Source organism: Equus asinus, chromosome 9, assembly GCF_041296235.1.
Source record: "Equus asinus isolate D_3611 breed Donkey chromosome 9, EquAss-T2T_v2, whole genome shotgun sequence".
NCBI classification, from domain to species: domain Eukaryota; kingdom Metazoa; phylum Chordata; class Mammalia; order Perissodactyla; family Equidae; genus Equus; species Equus asinus.
The window spans coordinates 8,094,690-8,118,217 of NC_091798.1; the positions used below are offsets into that span (position 1 = coordinate 8,094,690).

The following is a 23,528-nucleotide window of genomic DNA, read 5'->3' on the forward strand; positions in this document are numbered from 1 at the left end:
ACCCCTTTAAGGTAAATAGACTCTTCCTGCGCTCACTAGACTGAGACGACATTCTGTTTTACACTTAAAATAGACAGAAAAAGAGGAAGGCCTCACATCTTTGGGTGAGCGATAGGGCAGACTCTGAAGGTGACAGGAATCTCTAATTCACAGGAGTGAGTCCTCTGCACAAGGACAGACAGTGGGGAAGAGAAAGGCAAAGAAGTGAGGCTCAATGAAATGCAAATAGGAGCAAATACCCCAGGAGGGGAGTTCCAACAGTCTAGAGCCGGTGACTCTTCTCTAGCCACTTATTTGCAAGGACATAGGTCTGTTCTAGCCCGAGTACAGATGTCCCTTAAGAAACTGACAGTTGTTAACTGCAAGAAAATATTCCTTCAAAAAACACTCGCGTGGAGCAAGGGAGCACACACTTAACGGCGCCTCCGCGTCAGGCGCTTTATCCACATTGATTTGATTCAATCTACAAACCTCTCCTGAGGCCGATAGCGTTACCTTAAGTTGGGGAAACTAAAGTTTGGGGAAGCTGAAAAACGTGAGGTCACAGAGCTGAGGAGTGACGGAGCCCAACCTTGGACCCAGATCTGCCTGGTCGTCCTGCTCCCCTACAGGGTCGGAGCTGCCATTCTTCCCAGGAATGCAGAGGATCTCTTTGACTCCTTGCTTCTCTGTGATGCCTCCTTGCTTCTCTGCAATGCAATACCCTGTTCGCTTGCCCAGTGTTTTCCAACCTTCCCTTCACACACAGAAAAATACCTACCACATCTCTCCTCAACAGAAAGACCCACAACTTGTTAGGAAGTTTTTGTTATAAAACATTTAATGTTAACCTACAATACAATGTAAACTTTTATGAAAAAAATTTAAAGTACACTAGATTTCTTCAGTAAATTACCATGTAACTATTCAGGTGCAGTACAGGTCGGGGCACTGCATCCCTGGTGGATGGTTCCTGTTGCTGCGTTCCTCACCAGTCCTAAAAAACCAGTTGTAAAGCGGAGCTCCTTGTTCAAGCACCAGATAACAGCCCCCGATTCTGCATTCTAGGGGTCATCGCTCTTTCCACAGTCATTTTCTGAAACTCTTTCCTTGGCCTTGGCACCATCAGCAATTTTCATAATGACTGCTTAGTTGAAGATTCTAGGTTCATTTTAGTTTTAGGTTTTTTTTAAGAGATAAATATTCTCCTCTGGCCATCTCTTATCCAAACATCATAGTGGAGGCAAGCAAGGAGAGAGAAATATTTGCTGCAGGAAATTCTGCAGAAGTGGAAGGAAAGATCACAAGGGCCCCACTGAGGCTGAAGAAATACCACTGACTCCAACTCCAAGTGGGTGTCTTTGCTTGGTCACGTCCCATGGTTATTCGGCTGAACCTACAGCTTCAGTCTGGGGAGTGCTGAACAGACCTTGAAACAAGCATTCTCGGTTAGATGATGACTTGTCATTTGGACACAACAGCTGAAATAACCCAGAGGTGATTTGGAAATGAGCAAATACTTGCAATCAATGGCTTCTTAGCGTTTTCTCCCTTGCAGGTCCCACTGAGTTCCCGGAGGTCCTTGGGAGTAACACAGATCGTACTGGCGTTAAGTGACAAAATGTACATCTTTCACAGAGGAGGAAAGGAGATGGCACCTAGGCAGCAGCTCTAGGGCCAGCAAGGAGACAGGAGGGGGTCTGGGTAAAGCACGGCTGTTTCCACATGGACCAGGAAGGAGCATGTACTTTGGGTGAAGCCTCCTGAAACCTAAAGTAAATAGGCAGGCCACCCCAAGAGTTGTACCGAGATAAATACTTTTTCTTAATATTCTGGCATCTGACCTTCACAGAACAAGTTATCAAAAGGCAAGAGGCATAAAGTGCACGTTGTAGAATAAGATGCAGACTGAATTACTAAGGAAAAAAATTGACCACTTCCCAAAGAGGTGTGGGCAAGAGACTCAGTACACCAGCGCAGGGCCTACTACCCTCCTGTGTCCTGCCAGGGAACAGCTGGAATTCCAGACACGGAGGGAGGATCTGAGTCAAGTGGAAAAATTCCTCTCTGTGTGGTTGTCAGCAGGAAGCAGACTTCACATACGGTTAAGCGGAGAACATGGGTTAGCCTGGTGTTCACTCCAGATAAATTTTATGACAACAGTCAGTGATTTCCCCACTCATCTGCCCTTGTGATAGCAGGAAACAAAGTGGAAGAATAAGATGCAGCCAGGAGCAGAATTAACTTTTCCTAGAGATGACATTCCAGACACCTGTAGCAAAGCCTTGGGGAAATGCTCAGGCTCCCCAGGTGACATATGTGAGGCCCCTCCCCCCTCCCTTGGTGTTTACCCCAATCACTGAGGGCTGCAGAGCACAGGAGCCACGCACTGCTACCTAAGAGTGGGCCTTAGGGTTTAGTTAAGCAAGACAGAAAGCCTTTGCAGACCACAAATCTAGCAAGTTAGGCTTTCTCTTGATGGAACCCCGTGGCTTTGCAGCATGCTCAGAGCTACAGTAACTTGGGTAGGCTGCAGTGTTACGACGAGCCTGCACCAGTCTAGCTAGAGAACACTTTCGAATACTTGTTAGCTCATGCTAGCATCTGTTAACACACGGCCTGACCCATGCACCCATTATCATAAACTCAACCACAGACAAGACATCCAGAGGTTCAAGAACCCAGTACTTCAACACAGCAATAGAGAGGAGGATAAAAACTGCCTCCAGCAGGTGCCTACACCAGCAACTGAAATGTGCCTTGCAACAGTTTACACAGGCTGAGGAGTTCTGTCTTGGCTCTGTTCAAGGCCCCTCAGTTCTATCCTGAAACACCACCACCACCACTCTCCCAGAGACAGGCAGGGCTCTCTCACCTGGCTCTGCTGGTTCCACCACAGGCCCTGCTAGTCCTTGGAAAGGCACCACGCTTGGCACTTCAGGGAAGCTCAGGGCTGGGCAGGAACAGCATGCACATGTCAGAAGAGGAATGAAGAGCTGCCATCCTTCTGTTCAGACCCCATCATAAACACCTGGTAGAGATTCCAAGGAAAAGCTGCCGTCGTGTGTGCAGGTGAGCATGCGTGCAGCTCACACTGCATACATGGGTATATCTGTACATACACAGCCTTTGTGGGGCTACAAACCCAGATCTCCTCCCACTGCTGCAAGTGGGATGCAGAGGTGGAAAGAAAGGACAGCAAGAATTGGACCAAAAAGAACGACCTCTCTGGGAACATGAGAGGGACAATGGCAGAAGTAAGCACAAACCAGCCCAGGGCACCTTTATTACACTCTTGTGGGCTAAGGAGCCCAGGGTATGAACTCATGGGTTTAAGAATTGGCTCTTTATCAAATAAAGAAAAAAAATACACCTATGTCAGCCTCATTCCTTTGGTCATTACAAAGTAACAGAAAAAAATTTAAAAGTTATTCGTAAATTGTGGGAAGTTCAAGGTACATCTCTGCTCTGTGCCTTCCCTTCCCTCTCTTCTCCAGAGAGGGGGGAAGCAAGTCCTCAGCAGATGCTGCAGTAGCTGGTTGATGGAGGAGTTTTTTTCACTTTTATTTTCCATAAAAGCAAGAATGAATGAGAACTAGTGGGAATGTCCCCTTCCCCAGTTGGGACAACGGCTGGGTTGGAGGTGAAGAGTCTCCTCTCGTTGGAAGGTGCGTGGTGCAGAGGCAGGAGGAAAGGGTGGGCCTGCCAGCGGGAACGTTCATTGCCGACCTCACGCACTCACACAGGTGGTGACTCTTGCAGGCAGCACGGTTTCTGATCCTTCCTTAGGATGCAGCAGTCTTTTAAAAAAAATATTGTATAATAATAATAATAATATGAATTTCTCTTGTTTTTTTGTTTTTTCCATTTCTTTTAGGGATTGGGGTGGGAGGGGAGAGGAAGAAAAAAGTGTCACTCGTCTGTTAGGTCCTGAACAAAGAGAACTTCTGTGTGGCTGAGTCCGGCTTCCTGCAGCGTGGGGGGGTTGGGCCACTCCTCTGAAGGGACGCAGGGCAGCACCCGCCGGGGAAAGTTGGCTTCAATCTGAAACTTCTCAGGGCTTTCTTTCAAGGAGAATAAGAAGTCGTGGATTACCTGCGGAGGTCACAGAGAAAAAGAAGGGAGTGAGAAAAAGACAAAGACAGACACACACACACACACACACACACACACACAAAACCACCCCCCATGAAATCAAATATCCCCCAGCTCTCCTCAGGATGACTCTGAGATATGAAGTAATCACATTACATTGGAATTCATTTCGAAGTCCTTCCGTTTCACTGAGCAAATATGTAGGGCAGCTCCTTTAAGAGACTTATTACACAGCCCAATGCTAGTCCTACTCTGAATTGATTCATCTGTTTCTTCTTTGACAATCTGTCTGATATAAAGCTAAAAAATTTTTACTTGGAAATAATCACAGAGTTACAGAAAAGTTGGAAGTATAGGACACAGAATTTTTTTCCTTGAATCCGTCGAGAGCGAGCTGCCAACCTGAGGTCCCATCACCCTAGAATCCTTGTGCATGTCTTAGGAATAGGACAATCTCCTACATAACCATGACACAGCCCTCAGAATCAGAACATTTGACTGACACATTATTACTGTGATATGATAATATGTATTCAATTATTCCTCGGGCTCCATTCAGGTTTTGCCAGTTGCCTTTTATAGCACAAAGATCCGGTTTAGAACTGTGTGTTGCATGTAGTTGACACATCTCCTAAGTCTCCTCCTTTAGTCTCAAAGAAATCCTCAGTCTTCCCTTGACTCTCCTGACCTTGACTCTTCTAAAGATTGCTCTTCAGTTATTATATAGCCTGTCTCTTGATTTGTTTGTCTGACGTTCACTCCAGATTAGATTCCAGGTACACGTCTCTGGCAGGAGCGCTACAGAAATGCTGCTGCATTCTACTCAATGCATCCTATTCAGGTGGAGCACAATTTCCATTTGTTCAATTACCTACAATATTCACTTTGATCACTTCATTAAGGTGGTGACTGCCAGACCTCTCCACTGTAAGTTATTCTTTTTCTCTTTGTAATTAAGGAGTATTTTGTGCAGAGGGACTTTAAAACTATGGAGACATTATGTTCCTTGAAATTTTAATTTACTTCTTTATATTAATATAGCATCACGATTTCCTATTTTATTCAATAGGTTATAATGTTACAATCATTAATGTTCAAATTGTTCCAGCTGGAGTCAGAAGGAGCCCATTCAAGCTGGCTTCTGTGTCTTTCTGACATATCTTCATCACTCTCTGAATAAATTCCTTGCTTTCTCACAGAAGGTGTTCCAGGCTGACTTGTGTTTTCCCTGCCCCAGCCCTGGAATCAGCCATTTCCCCAAAGAGCCCTGGTTCTTCTTAACAGACAATGGTATTTAAAAATGATCATCCAGATACTAGGTATGTTCATGGTTATTGGGACGTTGCTGCTCCCAAGCATTCCCTGCGGAGAAAACTAGACACTATGTGTACACACGTATACACAGCAACATCTATGTTTCTGTACATATATACGTATGTTAAAAACCATGAGTTCATTCCTCCCTCCTCCTCTGGTTCTGGATTTAACACCCTACCTCACCCCCAGCCACTTGGGCTCTGACTTCTCTGCACTGGGCAAGCCCGCACAAGTGGACACCCTCCGTAACTTGATCAAGACCTGACACCCTCTATGTGGGCCTTTCCTCTGTGGGAATGCCCTCACCTCGCTCTGGCTCTGACAAGGTACAGGTAAACTCTTAGGAAAAAGTAAGGCAACATCAGAAAAACTTACATTCCTAAAACTTAAAATGTGAGATACCTGTGGAACAGGCCACCTTTATTTTTCCCTGTCTCATAAAGCCACACATTAAGAACAGGCACACTGGATCTGCTCGACGGCCCTCTCCATGTGGCATTCTATTTCTAACGAACAGTCCAAGGGATGTGTTGTGAAGGGCACAGCTAATCTCTTTCAGGTCAACCCCAAAGATTACAAAACACCATTCAAGTTACCCCTCCTTTTTTGAGGCAATCTACTTTTTTTTGTTCCATCTCTCATAAATTTATCTTGTGTGTGTGGAGCAGTCCTTTCCTCATTTGTGTTAAGCTTACCTCTTTAGAGCTGTTAAGGGCCTACAACTCCAGAATTTAAGAAGTCAATCTATGCTATTCTTATCTAATCCATTCAGGATTTTATAAAGTTCTCATATTTTATATCAAATTCAATCATTTTCAGTTCCCGTCTCTCTTTTTCCATTAATATTCACCCTCCTTTCTTTTCTTGAGATGCATCAATTAGATTTACACCAAGTATTCCTGGTAGGAACCCTACATGGGTTTTATATAAGGGTGAAATAACATTTTGATTACTTTTCAATCCTTGCTTGAAAATACTCAACTTTGGTACAAAACTGGCATTTTTTATTTACCACTGACAATGGGCTAATCATCATCTCCAGAGGTCCCGCCTTTTGGTTCATAATAGACAGGAAAATGAGTTCTGGGGTGAATATAATTTGGATTCTAATAGGGATTCATTTAAGAGAAAGTCAGCTGCCACTCTTCTGCCCACTCGGGGGACCTGGAGATTTTTCTACAGTTTACCCTTTTTATTTTAGCATTTTACCACTATCAAGAGCTGAGCAGCATGTGCAAATCTGAATATTTCGCTGACCATTCACTCTTTGAGATTACATATGAAGGGCAGAGCTCACAGAAGATGACACAAAGTGTGCAAGACCACTAAACGACTACAAATCATTATTCAGTTATATGTTATTAACTCTGAATTTTAAATTCAAGGCCAGCGCTGCCAATACACTTCTCTTCCTTTACACTTCTTTTCCCATCTCTGAGCCTCCTCTCCATTTATAACCAAGAACTTCTCTCAGTCTGAGGTTGGTTTGTTTGTTTATTACGTAACTTTTAGGATTAAATAGTTAACAAATGGATTGGTTCCTCTTTGGCCACAAGCCTATTCTGTTCCACAATGCTAGTACATTTTCCTCCAAAACTCAAGAGAGCAAACTTTGGTTAGGTTTTTCACACACAGAAGGAGAGTTTGGGGAGCAGAAGCTCTATAAAGCTTAGGTGTACTACAACAAAACCGTAAGTGAACAAGGTTGCAAGCTCAAATCTATGTAAACCAGTAAACGGGAAACACACCAGAGGAAGGGAATGGACATTTAGTAACCACCTACTAACATGGCAGGACCCGTGTGAAGCTCATTCGTGTTCCCCCAATTTTCCAAAGTCAGAGATGTGAGCACCTTCCCCCAATATAAATGCATGCATAAATGAGAGAGAAACAAACAAAATATGGAAGTGATTTGCTTCTCTCTCATCAGGATGCCTCACAACTTTTTACTCGGTATTAGCTCTTCGAGTCTCTCATTCCCTACTGGCCAGTGAGTTCCGGGAATTCCAGAAACACATCTCACTCATCTGTATAACCCCTAGAGTACCTAACACAGTGGCTGACAGATCTTCGGTTTAGTTCTCAGAGGGCTGATTATATTTCCATCTAACAGATGGGATATCCGAGGCCCTGTAAAAGATTCTGGAACTTGTCCAGTGTTCTCTGGTTCAACAAGAAGTAGTGAACGCGCCACCCTCATCTGTGCTAGCCTCAACTGATTACAGTGCATCCTCATTTCTATTATGCAGTTTACTCCCAACTATTTCAAGTGATCAGGGAGACGGCAGAATCTGCTATAGCTGTAAATTTGGAAAGGCAACATACCAACTCTTAATATAAACAGAAAGTTCCTTTTGGTTATAAATACCAAAAATAATACTTAGCATCTGAATGCTTACCACGAGCCAGGCCCAACATTGAGTACTATACATATGAACTTAATCCTAACAACCATCCTTTTAGAGAGTGTCTATTATTACACCTAATTTACAGATGAAGAAATTGAGTCAATTAAGTAATAAACTGACCAAAAAACACATCTATTAATCCAAGAGGAAGGAGAATTTGATCCTGACTTTGTGAGACTCTCAGAGTCTTTGCTTTGGACTATTTCCTTATGGAATGACAAACACTATTCACTTGCAGACACCAAATATACAAGGTAGCCCCACAAACTGGGGCTTCTTATGGGCTAAATGAGTAGAAAACGAGAGTGACAACTGTCTGCAAACCACACCTGCACTAATATTCAGATGTGTAATTCCGGTGCTTCTAGTCAGCGGAGATGGCACTTTCTGTACAGAACGAGGGGTTCTGGGGGGATTTAGAAGCCATTGAGAGCCGAGCAGCATGGAAGAGCCTCCCACCTCCAATACCTCAAGTCTCAGCAGAGCTCAAACATGATGAAAGAAACCTTAGGAAGTGCTTTGAGCTGGCAGCTGAAACCGAAGGAAGCTCCCAGTTCACTGCACTCCTCTCTCTCTCTCTGGCCCTCCCCGCTCTGCCCCTGTTCATCAGAGGAGCAGATACTCCACCAACACTCTCAAGAGTCCTCAACAGCTTCCAAATCTAGAGCCCAGGATCTGCACGTGCATCACACAACTTAAGCGGTCCTTACTGTTAGAGACTGTGAAAAGTGGAAGCGTCTCTCTACTCGAGAATCATTGGGTAATTTGAAAATGATCTTGACACTTTCAGGGTCATCAGGGGAAGGCTCCGGGGGCAGGCACTCCAACTTCCTTTCCTTTTCCTCCTGCAAATTCTGTAGACACACAAACCAAACGTGAGGCTATGGCTCCAAGAGGGAAACAGGCCACAAGAAACACCACCACCATGTAGGTTCACTGTGCAGTCAGAAGAAAAATTAATGACATTAGCATAAAGAAAACTGCTTGGGAAGAGTCAGAAACACCCTAATTCAAAGTACTATTGCATCACATGTATTATTTATTGACTATGTTAAGATATTTAACTGTCTGGAAAAAAGGGAATGACTAAAAGACAGTGGCTATAATCAACTGGTAATAACAAAGAAACAAGATCATGAATGAAATGCCAAATTAGCTAACACTGAAACCAAGAATGAATACTTAAAAACTGCTGTGGGGGCCGGCCCCGTAGCTGAGCGGTTAAGTCCGTGCACTCTGCTTTGGCAGCCCAGGGTTTCACCGGTTCAGATCCTGGGTGTGGACATGGCACTGCTCATCAAGCCATGGTGAGACAGCATCCCACATGCCACAACTAGAAGGACCCACAACTAAAAAATATACAACTATGTACTGAGGGGATTTGGGGAGAAAAAGCAGAAAAAAAAGACTGGCAACAGTTGTTAGCTCAGGTGCCAATCTTTTTAAAAAAAAACTGCGAATTAACAGCATTTTCAACTGCTTATTATCAATTTATATTCACTTTTCATGGAACAGAGCTGTTTCGCCTTTTACTCACTATTGTACTTGTTTTAATAAACTTTTAATTTTAAAACACTTTCTGTGAAAATGTAGTAAATATAAAAATGGCAAGAAGAATTTAAATCGGCCATAATCCCATCATGTTCCAGTTGCTTCCTTTCACACTTAAGAAGAGCTCAGCTTGGGGGTCCGGGAGTAAAGCCAGGCTCCGCACCCGCCGCCGCCTCTCTTCTGCCAGCTTCTGCTGCTGCACCTCCTCCTCCTTCCGCCGCTTCCGCTCCCGCTCCTCCCGTTTCTTTCTTTCTTTCTCCTGGTCGGCCCTGAGAGAGGCCAGGTAGGCCTCATCCTGCTGTTGTCTCAGCACCTGGGTCTGGTTTCGTTCTTCCCTGCAGACAGATCAAAATCATAAGAGGAAAAGAACAATCTTACAAAGCTCTGTGTTTTCTTAGACTGAAATTTTTCGGGGGGTAAGAAGTTGACGATCTTGGCAGGTGACTATTTCACACTACCCTAAAGGATCCAAGGCAGAGCATCACAGGATCTGAATGAGCTGTCTCTTTTCCTGTTTAATTTGGCAGAAAAAGAAATGGCAAGTTTTTCCTTCCCCTTTTCACTTGTCAAAGAAAACTTTTTCCCCCAATTATAACAAAAGCAACATAGTACTATTGTTATAAAATGATCATCAAGATCTTATTTTACAGGTAGGTAAATATCTTTTTGGGTTACTGTATTTTTGTATATGTTGCTTTCATAAAACCAAAACCCCACAAACATACATCTTAGAAGAGTTGAAAAATGCAGCAACATCTTATTCAGAGTTCCACTAACCAAAGAGAAAACACTGTAACGTTTAGGTGTACTTCTTATTTTCTCTCCCAAAAACTGTGTATGTATATAGGAGCGAGTGTGTGTGTGTGTCTATAACATTAAAAGAAAATATACCAGGGCCAGCCCTGTGGCCGAGTGGTTAGTTAAGTTCGCGCGCTCCGCTTTGGTGGCCCAGGGTTTCGCCGGTTCGGATCCTGGGCGCAGACCTAGCACCGCTCATCAGGCCATGCTGAGGCGGCACGTCACACGCCACAACTAGAAGGACTCACAACTAAAATATACAACTACATACTGGGGGTCTTTGGGAAGAAGGAAAAAAAAAAAAAAAATCTTAAAAAAAAAAAAAAAGAAAGAAAAAGAAAATATACCAGAATGTTAAAAAGTGTTTAAAAGTGGTGGGAGGAATACATACGGCTTTAAATTGTTTGCTGTGCTCTTTTGTGTTTTCCAAATCTTCTACAATTAATGTACATTACTTATGTAGTAGTGTTGCTAGTGCCATGAAGTTGATGCCAACTTCTAGTGACCCTGTGTACAACAGAGCAGAACCCTGCCCGGTCTTTTTGTGCTATCTTCTCACCTTCCAGTGCTGTATCAGACAATTCTCTGCGACTATTCAAGTGTTTTCATGGCCCATTTTTTTTTTTTTTGAGAAAGATTAGCCCTGAGCTAACATCTGCTGCCAATCCTCCTCTTTTTGCTGAGGAAGACTGGCCCTGAGCTAACATCCATGCCCACCTTCCTCTACTTTATATGGGGGACGGCTACCACAGCATGGCTTGCCAAGCAGTGCCATGTCCGCACCCAGGATCTGAACCGGCAAACCCCAGGCTGCCAAAGTGGACCGTGGGAACTTAACAGCTGCACCACCGGGCTGGCCCCCTGATGGGCAATTTTTTTGGAAGTGGGTAGCCAGGTCCATATTCCTAGTCTATTGTAGTCTGGAAGCTCTGCTGAAACCTGTCCACTGTGGGTGACCCTGCTGGTATTTGAAATACCAGTGGCATAGGTTTCAGCACCACAGCAACGTGCAGCCGTGGCAGTGTAACAAACGACAGATGGGTGACGTGGTGCCCTGACCCGGCAATGGACCTGGGCTGCAAGGGTGAGAGCGCCAAGTCTTAACCACTAGACCACCAGGGCTGGCTTATGTAATGGGGAGAAGCGTTATAATCATTCCTCAGTTTTTAAATTTAAGTTATTTATATCATATTCAGCTATTCTAAATGACACGGTACACATTCTTGAGCATAGAAGCCTGTTTTTATTTTGAATCACATCTCTAAGAACAGATGATCTGATGAAGAGTTTTTTAGGTCAAAGTACCTAAATATTTTAACACTAAAGGGACAAGGCTTTCAAAGCTCCCTAAGATAGAGAAAAAGTCAGGATTTTTGGAGGCCTGGGTCAGCCACCCAAACCTACAGCTGGTCTCTCTCTCAGTTTCACTGAGGGACTTCCCTGCACCTTTCTAGGCGTTCTGACACCAGGTAAGTCTGGTTTGCGTCCATGATGAATGTCAGCTGGTTAATGAGGTCATCAGGTTGAATGAGGCCTTCTAGCCGTCCCACCACAGTCATCCTCCGATCCTTCAGCATAATCATGGCCAGGAATGGATAGGTGTTCTCTCGTAAGGCCTGCGAGACTGACAAAGAAGACCCAACAAATCAAGGGTATGACTTAGGGATGAAAGAGATCAACTCTTAGACTTTCCACCTCGAGCAAGAGAGAACTGCTTTAGTCTCAGTTGGGAAAGAAGGGAGGTGTCATTTATTCTCTGCTGACTTTTTCTTCCCCTAGTTTCCTAATCTTTTTGTTGTCATTGTTATGTATTTCTGTCCGTACTCCCAAGGTAATTTGATTTGAGTAGGACAGGCTTTTCTGGTGGGGGTGTGGTTGACATGAAGATGCTGGGGAAGGCTGTGGAGTGCAAGGACAATGTCTATTTGATGGTAGGAAAAGGATCTGTAAAGACTGGCTACTGTTTAGAATAATTTTTCCCTGTGTCAGGGGTCAAGCCTAAAGTGGACAAGGCTGCAAGTCTCAGCATTATGCTACTGGTAATGATCTCCACATCATCTTCTTCTGCCTTTTCTTCCTCTTGTCCAATCCCTTCCTCATCCATTTTCCTATGTCTTTTTTTTTCACCTGCAAAAAGGCTAGCTTTTCTGTTCCAGAAGAGTTTAGAAAGTTGATCTTCCAAACAACCAAGATTTTACCATAATGGAGTTTTACCTATGTTTTCCTTATGGTTTGAAAGAACAGATTTTTATAAGTTCTTTAGTTCCTTCTATCCACCCCCCACAAAGCATATTAGAATGGCATAACACATGCTGCAGGAACTTATCAGGCATTAAAAAACCAATTAGGGGTAAAGATTCAGATTCCAGGATGCAGGCAAAAACATCTGCACGTCTTTGTTCTCAGGATCCAGCACAGGGTCTGGTATGCTAGTGTACACTCAGAAGTTGCTGAACAGAAGTAGCTGCAAAGTAAGGACATTTGCCTTCGCTGGATACCTTACTATCTTATACTGACTCCTAAAAACAGTTACCTCCAGTCAAGTGTTATTGTCAGCAAAGATCTAAACTTTCTGACTCCCCATCAGCACTCAAGGTACTCAAGAACAACTAACTGACTGTGCAAGGAGCCCTGTGAAAACTGCTGATAATGAGAATGAACTCTTGAGTGAAAAGCTCATGAAAGGCAAGATGCTGGCCAGGTCTGGGTGTTTTTAAAAAGAAAACAGGCTCCGGCAATGGTTACCTGTAAAAAATGAGCTAGAATGAGCTGAGAGACACGAGCTTACTCCAAAACTTGCTAACTTAACTGTGTGATCTTAAACTCTGTCAGCCTGTTTCCTAAACCATAAAGTAGAGGTAATATAATCCCCAGCTCTGAGGACTGCTGAGAGGATTCAATGAGCTAATGTATAAACAGCAATTAGCACTGTGTCTATCACAGAATCATCAAGCAATAAATGGCGTGTCTGTCCAGGTTATTCCAAAGATAGCCCAACAATCTCAACTAGGCAAAAGAAACACAACTTACCCCTGTATCCCTCAGGTTTGTTTGTGGAGCATGCCCAGAAGAGCATCCTAGTGTTTATTAGTGAAATAACTTCAGGTGCACAGAGTGTGTTGCTGTGGAGAGGGATGAAAAAGACATGAGAAGAACTTGCTTACTACAAACTATCAGCAGATAAGGTCAGAAAAGAGAAAGAAAACGATCAATACACTTACCGACAGAACTCATCAGAGTCCTGGTGATCATCTCCATGAAGATAAACCAAAAGAAAGCGAAGCTCTCGCTTGGCATCGTTAAGTGCCTGTGGGAAACAGAAAATCATTAATTATGATGATGACTGTGCCTTGAGCTTTCAATTAGGCTAAGGGTCCTAATGGATACAGCTACATATTGAGGGAACAAAAGGAGAAATGAGGAAAAAAGGTGAGTAAGAAATCAGATCCCTAGTCTCCCACCTTTACACCCCTTGCATTTGTCTCCCTATAGAAATCCATGCTAACAAGCTTTAATGAAAAGGTTTTAGTGTTGTTAGGATCTAAGTTGTATCAGGCACATGAGAATAGACAGGCTGATGAATAATAGTCCCCAACAAATCACAGAAAAGTCAGTTGTTCCCACAGCCTAAAGGAAGACGAAACACGAGAATCTGACCACGTGAAAAGGGAGGTGAGAATTTTACCACTTTACAGCTATGATATCCCTGTAAATAAAAAAACACTGTGAAGATGAGCCTGATGCCAGACCACACACCCAGGAGGGATGAAGGACTGTGGGACCCAAAGGCATTCTAAAGAGCATAGGGTGTAAAGATCTTCAAAGACAAGGCTGGTGTCCAAGGTTCCTGTGTGCGCTTTTGCACTTGCCTAATCCTGAGTACATGACAGTTCAATTAAGATTTCCTGAAGGACCAATGGTCTACCCTTAGGATCACAGCAGAGGGGCTGCATGAGAGGTGCCCATTTCATTCACATCTGTCTCTTGAGCACTGAGGACAGTGCCCCATATCTAGCAGGTGCTTGCCGAGTGGGGTGGGAGCAGCTGGTAAGGAGGCCGACTACGAGAAAAAGCAGATGTGTGGGAGAATCCAAGCAGGAAGGAAGAGTAAGCATTGTTCTCTTTCTCCAGATAGATTCAGGAATCCTGGAGGCTGAAGAATTATCCTCCAACCTATGCCCTCAGTGTTAGTTCTAATTATTCTCTGGCAAACTAGGGATACGCCCAACACCCACAGAAGTCTTAATCTTTGCCCCCTGAGAGGTAATAGTCAAAAGTCTGTGGGGCTTAGGTTGAATGAGATGTGCTGCTTTGAGTCTAGGGTCTATGCCCTTATTCAATGCTGTGAAGGACCACAGAAGACTAAGGCTTTGCCTTCAAGGGACTTATAACCTGGTATAGGAGATAAGACATAAACACAAACAACTATAAGAAAAAATGCGAAACTGCTGTAAGTTTTTAAAAAGTTATGAAAGTGCAAGAGGAAAGATTACTATTTTAGATTGCAAGGTAGGCCACGGTAGGGCACACCAATCAGGAAAGGGTATAGAAGGGAGTGACATGAGCTGGTTGAAGGATGGACAAGATTCCAATCAGCAAAAATGTGAGGAAGGCATTCCAGGTGGAGTGAACAGCAAAAGCAAAGGCACAGAGGTGGCAAAGTAGAGAGTATGTTCAGGGAATGGTTTAACTGGAACCTAGGGTACGGGGGAAACAGATTATGCAGGAGAGATCTCAAAAGAAGGTTGGGATTAGATCAAGGAGGCCCAGCTAAAAGGTTTGGTCTTTTTTCCTGTAAGCAGTGAAGAGCTATTTAGAGTTCTGAGTAAAGGAATAACACGATCAGTGGTGGACTATGCTTTCCTTTGTGGATAGAATCATATCAATAAATTGGCATCTATATGGTTTGTGGCACTGACCTGGCTGTACGTTCCCTGGTAGAAGACAGGGTGTGCCCTCCCATATTTCTCTTCAAAAGAGTGCATAAATGAAACAATGTCCCCAACAGGGTCAGTGACCCGGCTGCGAGGGTCAGGCCGTATAAAACGAAGCGCAAACCTGGGGAGGAAGGAATAAATATCACGTGAATTGGCTTACTGTCGTGCACATGGGGTGGGCTAGTTTATAAAGATTTCTATAACGGAGCCAGACACCTGGCAGCAAAAGGAGGGGAATGGTCTGTGAGTGGACCATCAAGCCTGAGAGTATAGTCTGGCTCAAAAGCTGCAACGCAGCAAGTAGTGTTCCTCTGTTCAAGAACAATGCAAATTACTAGGATTATAAATTCCAACACTGGTAGAACAAATTCTGAGAGCTTTTTGCATAAAAATTTTGGCCTAGAAAAATTGGGAAAGGAAGACAGAGTATCCAAAAAGATCACGAATCAGGCTGTGCCCCCAGACTCTCTAGAATGGCACTAAGACTGCAGCCACTAGCCATATGTGGCTATCTAAAACAAATTAAAATTAATTAAGTGAAATAACCATAAAAATTCAGTTCCTCAGTCACTCTAGCCACATTAACAGCTTAAGAGCCACATGTGATTAGTGGCTTCCACACTGGACAGTGAAGATATACAATGTTTCCATCATCACAGAAAGTTCCATTGGACAAGCCTGCTCTTTCTGATTGTCCTACTTGCCCCTCTCTCTCTTTTCTGTTCCCTTGGGATTTTGAATTTTTAGTGCATACTTCCAAGCTATTCAAATTAGGAACAGGAATTTCAAAACCCGAACCTGCAGTCAGGATTTACTTGCTCCTCAAAGGGGCAAGTAAATTCTGCTTGATGATCTATGGCTGATGGCACCCACGGAGGAAGTTATTAAACTTTTAGATCTGGAGTACACTGGTAGATTTGGAGACCTCGCAGCTAGTGTAAGGGTAAGGATGGTACCACACGCATCTGTTTTTAAAGAGGTCATCTTATCACATTTGTATAGCACTATTTATTTATCCTTTGGGTTTCCCGGAAGGCAATGGGGCAGAGGTGTGCTAAGTCAATACGCTACATAACGTTACACAAGTAACCTGGATGATACGCTTGCATTAAATTAGCAGCACATGCCATGCATATTTTTTCCCAAGGAAAGCAAACAATATTCATATACTTGAGGAATTCTCAGCACAGAAAAGGTGACTAAACTATGACACTTTCCTTACCAAACCTTGAGCTAATTCCTTATCCTCTCAACAAATTCCTCACGTGTATACAATTTCACTTAGAATTTCTCCTCAGCAATCAAATCAAATTCATCGACACAAACATTCCAGAGCAAATTAAAAACAAATGTAAGAAGCTGTGTATGTGGGAGAGAGGTTAGAAATCCTTAAGAAGATTGATGTTTTGATAACATTCTCTGAAATTAAGTATTCTACGATTATCTTATTACTCTTAAAGTTTTCAAATTTTGATGAATGAATGGATAAAAGCTTTAACTTTTATGTTTCTTATTACAATATATTACTATGGCCTACGTAATTTAGGACAATCAGCTTTTAAAAAAAGTAGTCTTCATTATGATTTTAAAGATTTTTACGTGCCCATTCTTAAACAAAACAGGGGTGGAAAGAGTACTAATTGGTTAATTGGTGACCAATCAGAACTTTGCTAAAGCAAAGAAGCCAATAAGCAGGCAATCTCACAAAACACCAAGTGGCCAAGGTAAAAGTACTGTCCTGATCCTCGCACTAGAGCAAGGCAAAGGCTATCCCACATTTGAAGAGAGGTACAGGTTGTCCTATATGCAAGGCACAGACAACATGTTCTAGCTCCATCTGTTGGCCTGGATGCCCATAAACATTTCAGTTCCTCATAAAGCCTAGATGTGGGTTCACCTACTACTCAGCTCTAGACTAGAAACCCCAAGACTGATGTGCCAGCAACTCGGACCCCCTTGACATTTTCTAGTCCTGGCCTCTCTGCAACTTCCAGTGCTGAGCTCTCTGAATGGTAAATGAGGGAATCAAGAAGAAAGGTGAAGGTGTGAAGAAAGGGGGTTCCAGTGTCAGCAACCTGTGGGTTGCCAGGAAAGAAGGAAATGTATAGATGGAGGGTCTCAAGAGGTGAATCTGTTGTGGGAGCAATCTAGAGAAAAATGGGTAATGTCAGAGCAAGAGAACTTGTTGGGATTATGAGTAGTCAGATGCAGTTAGATGGTTTAGGGTAGAAGTTAAAAGGAGTATGAAGCTAGTAGACAATGGGGGTTAGAAAGGAAAGGGTGTGAAGATGAACTTGAGAATGTAGACAAACATGGCAGGAGAAGGGAGGAAAATGATAAATATAGGTAGACTGATTCTTGAAAACGATAGCGACGACTACTTTAGACAATTCCATTTCACAACATCTGTTGTTATGTTTGAACAATTTAAAATATTTTCATACTATATTAAAAGATTGTCCAGGAAGAGTATTCAACCTGATGACAAACTGGCAAGTCAAAATTGATTAAAGCATACACCTCACTCTGCTCTACGTTTCAGCTCCAAAGTCTAACTGTTGTTACTAACATGTAAATACAAAGGTACGTACCTAAAAATGTCAAGTATTGTGTAATAGGTAAACCGGAATGGAAGCATTATCAAGTAATAACCCCATCCAAGCAGCCCCTGAAATTCCAAAAACAATGTTAGACAGCATTCTCTCAATCCCTAATACCTCAGAAAAGGGCCAGTTCAGATTTTCACTCTTTTTTGTCCTTTCACGTGACTGCTCCCTCTGCAATAAGGTCCCCTCTTTCCGGCCACCTCATTCTTCTTAAAGACTAACTGCCTTTGATCTCATGTCATCTAATACCATCATATTTTTCTTTTATCACATAACTTTTGTATTAAATCTTCAACACTTTTTGTGCAGCTACTTATATTAGTTAAATTCAATTGCAAGTTTTCCATCCCAACCATAAATATTCAATCTTTCCTTTTTAGATTTACACATTAAAATTAGGTACACAGAAATAGCAAGAAAGATAACACTATTACTACCTTGGATATTTGTATATAAATGACAAATAACTATATTAACCACAACTATAAATTCCCATATGGCCTCTAATCTTAGTAATAATGCTAATTATTATTTTAACAATGTTGGTTATTGCTGCTGTTATTATTAGCTAGTACATATATGCAAGGCTCTAAAGTTTACAAAGCATTTCTTATACATCACATCGTGTTAGCCTGAGACCCTCCCTACATCCATGGCCACGGAGCTCTGAAGCACCAGAGCTGACACTAAGGTCCCAAACACTAAGTCAAGCCCAAAACAAACTGAGGAAACATTGGGCATACACAGAACTACTCCTTGAGTCATATAAGGACACTGCTCTAGGAATCTGGGCTCTTCTACTTCAGAATACCCCAAGATGACTACTTGGAAACTCCATTTTTAAAATGTTGTCAAGTACTCCACCAAAAAGTAGGATGATGGAGTAAAATCTAACTGCTGCAAGATTAAAGGGAGTGCACTTTTTTGGAATTCTAAATCCAAGTATAAGAGGTGAGCCTAACTCCAAGAACAAGAAAGAGGAACTCTAAAAACTTCTCTGGAGTTCATTACCAGCATATACTTCTGACTTCTCTAATTAGACTGGCTCTCTATTCATCTCTGGATCCCCAACAGCAAAGTGCCAGGCACACTGAGCACTCTCTAGTGTCTGTTGAATTTAACTGAACCACCTCCTTGCTACTAGCCCTTCAAGACTAATTTCAAAGATATGGCCAAGGCCTCCACAAAGATTCCAAGTACTTCCCTAGACGTAGCTTAAAATTAAGCAAAATGAAGAAACAAAGAACTCAGTAAACATTCTAACTTAAAAGCGGAAGATCTATTAAACATATAGCAAGCATTTTTAAGTCACACAGTTTTCTTACTGTGCAGAAAACTCTTCAAATAACTGACAAAGACCAAAACACAATGGGTAGTTACTATATCAATTGATTAGGAATCAAGGAAAAACTATAAACCCAATAAATCTACCAAGGAGCCAGATGTAGCTAACAGGTTTACATTCTGGCTATTTCTTCTGCTCCTACCATACAGAGATGAATATAACCAATGAATGGACTTATAAAATTACAAAGGGGACATTCCAGCTATGAAATAACTTGCCCTTGGTTGCGGTCTTGAGACAACATAGCTGTAGATCCTGTGGTCGGCTGTATTAACCTGCAGGGGTCGGGATGGAGGTGGGTTGAAAACACTTGGTACACCCTCTTGCTCATTTAATCTGTCCTGTACAGCAGCCTGAGAAAGAAAAAAGAGGAGCAAGAGTTTCAGTGATGCTCAAATCAACCCAGAAGAAGAGACGAGGCAACCACTGCTTGGTGTTTCAAAACAGGTAATCTGAGGAGTGTATCATCACAGACCTTTGACCTGCTTTGGTGGGAGGCAACGTATGGTGATGGCTCCAGAATTCAGCGCACTACAGGCTTCCAAGGAACTTGTCTGGAAGCTCCATTTCTGCTCCATATTGCTTTTACTCAGATGGTATGTGTTATTCAGGGTGGCTAGGATACAAGGTACTCCACTGCTACAAGCCTAAGGAAAGCCATCCAGAGAGGACACAGTGGAGACAGTGCCCCTAGAGCTGTGCAATGGAGATGTATGATGGAAGGCTTGTCTTTGGGGTAGAGGAACTTAAGTCTCCTCCCCAGCTCCACCACTCAGAAAAGCTGCTTGTCTTATGAGCCTCAGTTTCCTCATGTGTCAAATGAAGGAACAATATTTCTCAGAGTTAATTTGAAAATTTAATGAGATGACATACATAAAGATCCTAATACAATTTCTGGCAGACAGATGATATTCAGTAAAAAAAAAAAAAGTCTCATTCCTTCTTAACTCTGCCCCTGAAAATGGATTTTTGCCCTAGTGTAGTAAAAAATTTGGCCTTACCCAAAGAGAAGTCTGGTCTTTGCTTTCAGCTCCTGGGAGATAATCTATGTTATACCTGATGGGACTGTCTTTGTTACTGGATCTTAGGGTGGGGCTGGCCACCCAGAAAGACTAAGTGATTTAGGCTGGGGACTTTGGGTAATGAAGAGCCAGCTGACCTGACTGAGTTCAATCACATAGGCAACCGATCAAATCAACCATGCCTAAGTAATGAAGCTCCAATGAAAACTCTGGACACTGAAGCTGAGGTAAACTTCCCTGGTTGGCAATACTTCATGCATACTGTCATACATTTATGCCAGGAGGGTAACATGTCCTGATTCCATGAGAGAGGAGTATGGAAGCTTTGTGCTGGGAACTCAAGACTCTGCCCTATGTGTCTTCTTTTAGTTGATTTTAACGTTTCCTTTCCCTGTAATAAACTGTAAACATGAGTGTCATAGCTTTCAGTGAGCTCTTCTAGTGAATCATCAAATATGAGGATAGTTTTGGGAAACTCCTGAACTTGCAACTGCTGTAAGAAGGGAGGGTGGTCCCTTGGAGGACTTGTCTGCCCTCTAACCTTGAGAGGTGGCTTTAAAATTTGTAGTGTGGCTAACTCCAAGTAGTTCTCTAGTTTTCATGTTTTTGAGGATTAAGGCACAATTCAATGGGGGAAGAATGGTCTTTCAACAAACGGTGCTGGGACAACTGGATATCTACATACAAAAGGAAGTAGTTGAATCCCTAAGTCACATTAAATACAAAAATTAACTCAAAATACATTAAAGATCTAAATGTAAGAGCTGAAATTATAAAACTCTTTAAAGGAAACAAAGGTGAAAATCTTCATGACCTTGGATTAGGCAATGGTTTCTTAGATATGACACTAACAGCACAAGCAACAGAAGAAAAAACAAGTAGATAAATTGGACTACACCAAAACTGAAAACTTGTGTGCATCAAAGGACACTACTGAGAGTGTAAAAAGACAATCCACAGAATGGGAGAAAATATTTCACAAATCACATATCTGATAAGGGTCTAGTACCTAGAATATACAAAGAACTCTTAGAACTCATCATCAAAAAGACAAACAACTCAATTTAAAAATGGGCAAAGGATTTGAACAGACATTTCTCCAAAGAAGAAATACAAATGACCAACAAGCATGCGAAAAGATGCTCTACACATCACTTGCCAATGGAAAAACGCAAATCGAAACCACAAGATACCACTTCATACCCATCAGAATGGCTATACTATAAAAGATAGATATCAGCAAGCATTGGCAAGGATGTGGAGAAACTGGAACCGTCATACACTACCGTTGGGAATGTTAAATTGCCTCTTTGGAAACAGTCGGGCAGTTCTTCAAAAGATTAAACACAGAGTTACCATAAGGCTCAGCAATTTCACTCCTAGGTATACACCCAAGAGGAATGAAAACATATGCCCACACACAAACTTGTATGCTAAAGTTCACTGAAACATTACTGACAACAGCTGAAAGCGGAAACAACCCAAATGTCTACCAATGGATAAAGATATTATGGTATATTCATACAAGGGAATATTATTTGACAATAAAAAGGAATGAAGTACTGATACATACTATGATATAAATAAATCTTGAAAACATTATGCTAAGTGAAATAAGCCAGACATAAAAGGACAAATATTGTCTTATTCCACTTACATGAGATATCTAGAATAGTCAACTTTTATAGAAACTGAAAACAGAACTGTGGTTCCCAGAGGCTGGGGGGAGGGGTAATGGGAAGTAAGTGTTTAATGGGTACAGAGTTTCAGTTTGGGAGGACCAGACAGTGGTGAAGATGGATACTGGTAATGGTTGCACAACAATGCCAATGTACTTCATGTCACTAAACTGTACGCCTAAAACTGGTTAAAATGGTAAACTTTATGTTACCTATATTTTACCTTAATACAAAAAAAGGAATGAAGCACGGATACATGCTACAACACAATGAACCTTGAAAACACTATGTTAAGTGAAAGAAGCCAGTCACAACAGACCACGTACTATTATTCCATTCATATGAAAGTTCAGAAGAGGGAAACCTATGGGCAAAAAGTAGACTAGTAGTTGCTTAAGGGCTGGGGAGTAGGGTGGGAGGGATAGGAATAGGAGGGTAATAGCTAAAGGGTGTGGGGTTTCTTTTGGAGGTAATGTTCTCAATATTCTAAGACATTTGGGGGGAAATGTTTTAAAATTGATTGTGGCAATGGCTGCACAACCCGGCAAATATACTAAAAACTATTGAATTTCACATTTTAAATGCGTGAATTGTTTGGTATGTGAATTACATATCAGTAAAGCTATTATTTAAAAATCACGACTGACAGCATTTCCTGTCAATTATAAAATTAGAGCTTTCAGGCAAAAATCAGAATTTTGGAAAACACGTATTTGCCACTGTAAGCTTGACCATTTCCTAATACCTTTTAAAAGCTTTTCTGATGAGTTTGGTGGTGCTGTTAATGGATGACACTATATAGCAAAATGCAGCAATATTTGGAAGATCTGTATTAATTCAATGAACCAATATTTTCCTAATAACCAATGCATTGGTAAAAGATCCTTTCAAAGCGCAAGATGAACCAACAGACTGCAATGTAAAAGAAGATGAAAAGTTTCCTTGATATAGTTTCAGATTCCCTATTTCAACTAACCTTTAAGGAACTATCACAGTAACAAGGAATATCCAGTTATCTGAAAAGGCAATTGAAATACTCCTCCCATTTCCAACTACATATCTGGGTAAAGACAGATTTTCTTCCCATACTTCAACTAAAATTACATATCACAATAGATTAAAGGCAGAAGCACATAGGAAAATCCAGCTGTTATCTATTAAAGAGATTTGCAAAAATTTATGTTAACATGTAATGAGTTTATTTTTTTAAATGAATTAATAAACTTTAAGAAATTTCTCAGTTTTAATTTGTAATATGGTAATAAATATCAATAGCTATAAGCCATTAAACAGAAGCCCTTTGGAGGTTCTCAAAATTTTTTATTATCATGTTGGTCCTGAGCTAACATCTGTTGCCAATCTTTTTTCTTTTTTTTCCCTTCTTCTTCTCCTGAAAGCCTCCCAGTACATAGTTTTATATTCTAATTGTAGGTCCTTCTGGTTTGCTATGTGGGATGCTGCCTCAGCATGGCTTGATGAGTGGTGCCAGGTCCGCGCCCAGGATCTGAACCAGCGAAACTCTGGGCAGCCAAAGTGGAATGTGCCAACTTAACCACTCGGCCACAGGTCCAACCCCCTCAATAATTCTTAAGGGTAAAGAGTGACACCAAAAAGTTTGAGAACTTCTGGTTTATTTGGGGAAAAATACACATGTATATTTTTAGATAGGCATAAAAATATCTGGAAAAGAAATCAAAAGAAATTGTTAATATTGCTACATTAGGGGTGTAGGACTGAGAAACAGTGGTAGGGAAGTAATTTGAGTGGAATTTGTTTCATGTTCATCTTAGG

General features: G+C 41.9%; 1 protein-coding gene across 3 annotated transcripts in view; it reads right to left on the bottom strand.

The window, feature by feature from the left end:
- Positions 1–799: 799 nt before the first annotated feature.
- The window catches only part of FAF2 (Fas associated factor family member 2), a 59,461-nt gene continuing 36,732 nt past the window's right edge, over positions 800–23,528 (bottom strand). For 2 of the 3 annotated variants that reach the window (XM_014826815.3, XM_014826816.3), the window contains exons 3-11: positions 19,255–19,389; positions 17,677–17,753; positions 15,068–15,206; positions 13,370–13,455; positions 13,179–13,270; positions 11,595–11,772; positions 9,514–9,685; positions 8,510–8,653; positions 800–4,074 (exon numbers count right to left, since the gene is read on the bottom strand). In XM_014826815.3, coding sequence (XP_014682301.1) covers positions 3,892–4,074; positions 8,510–8,653; positions 9,514–9,685; positions 11,595–11,772; positions 13,179–13,270; positions 13,370–13,455; positions 15,068–15,206; positions 17,677–17,753; positions 19,255–19,389 — 1,206 coding nt within the window. In that variant the 3' untranslated portion in view covers positions 800–3,891. The remainder of the gene's footprint in view (positions 4,075–8,509; positions 8,654–9,513; positions 9,686–11,594; positions 11,773–13,178; positions 13,271–13,369; positions 13,456–15,067; positions 15,207–17,676; positions 17,754–19,254; positions 19,390–23,528) is intronic. The other variant, XR_011505711.1, reaches the window with a different exon arrangement.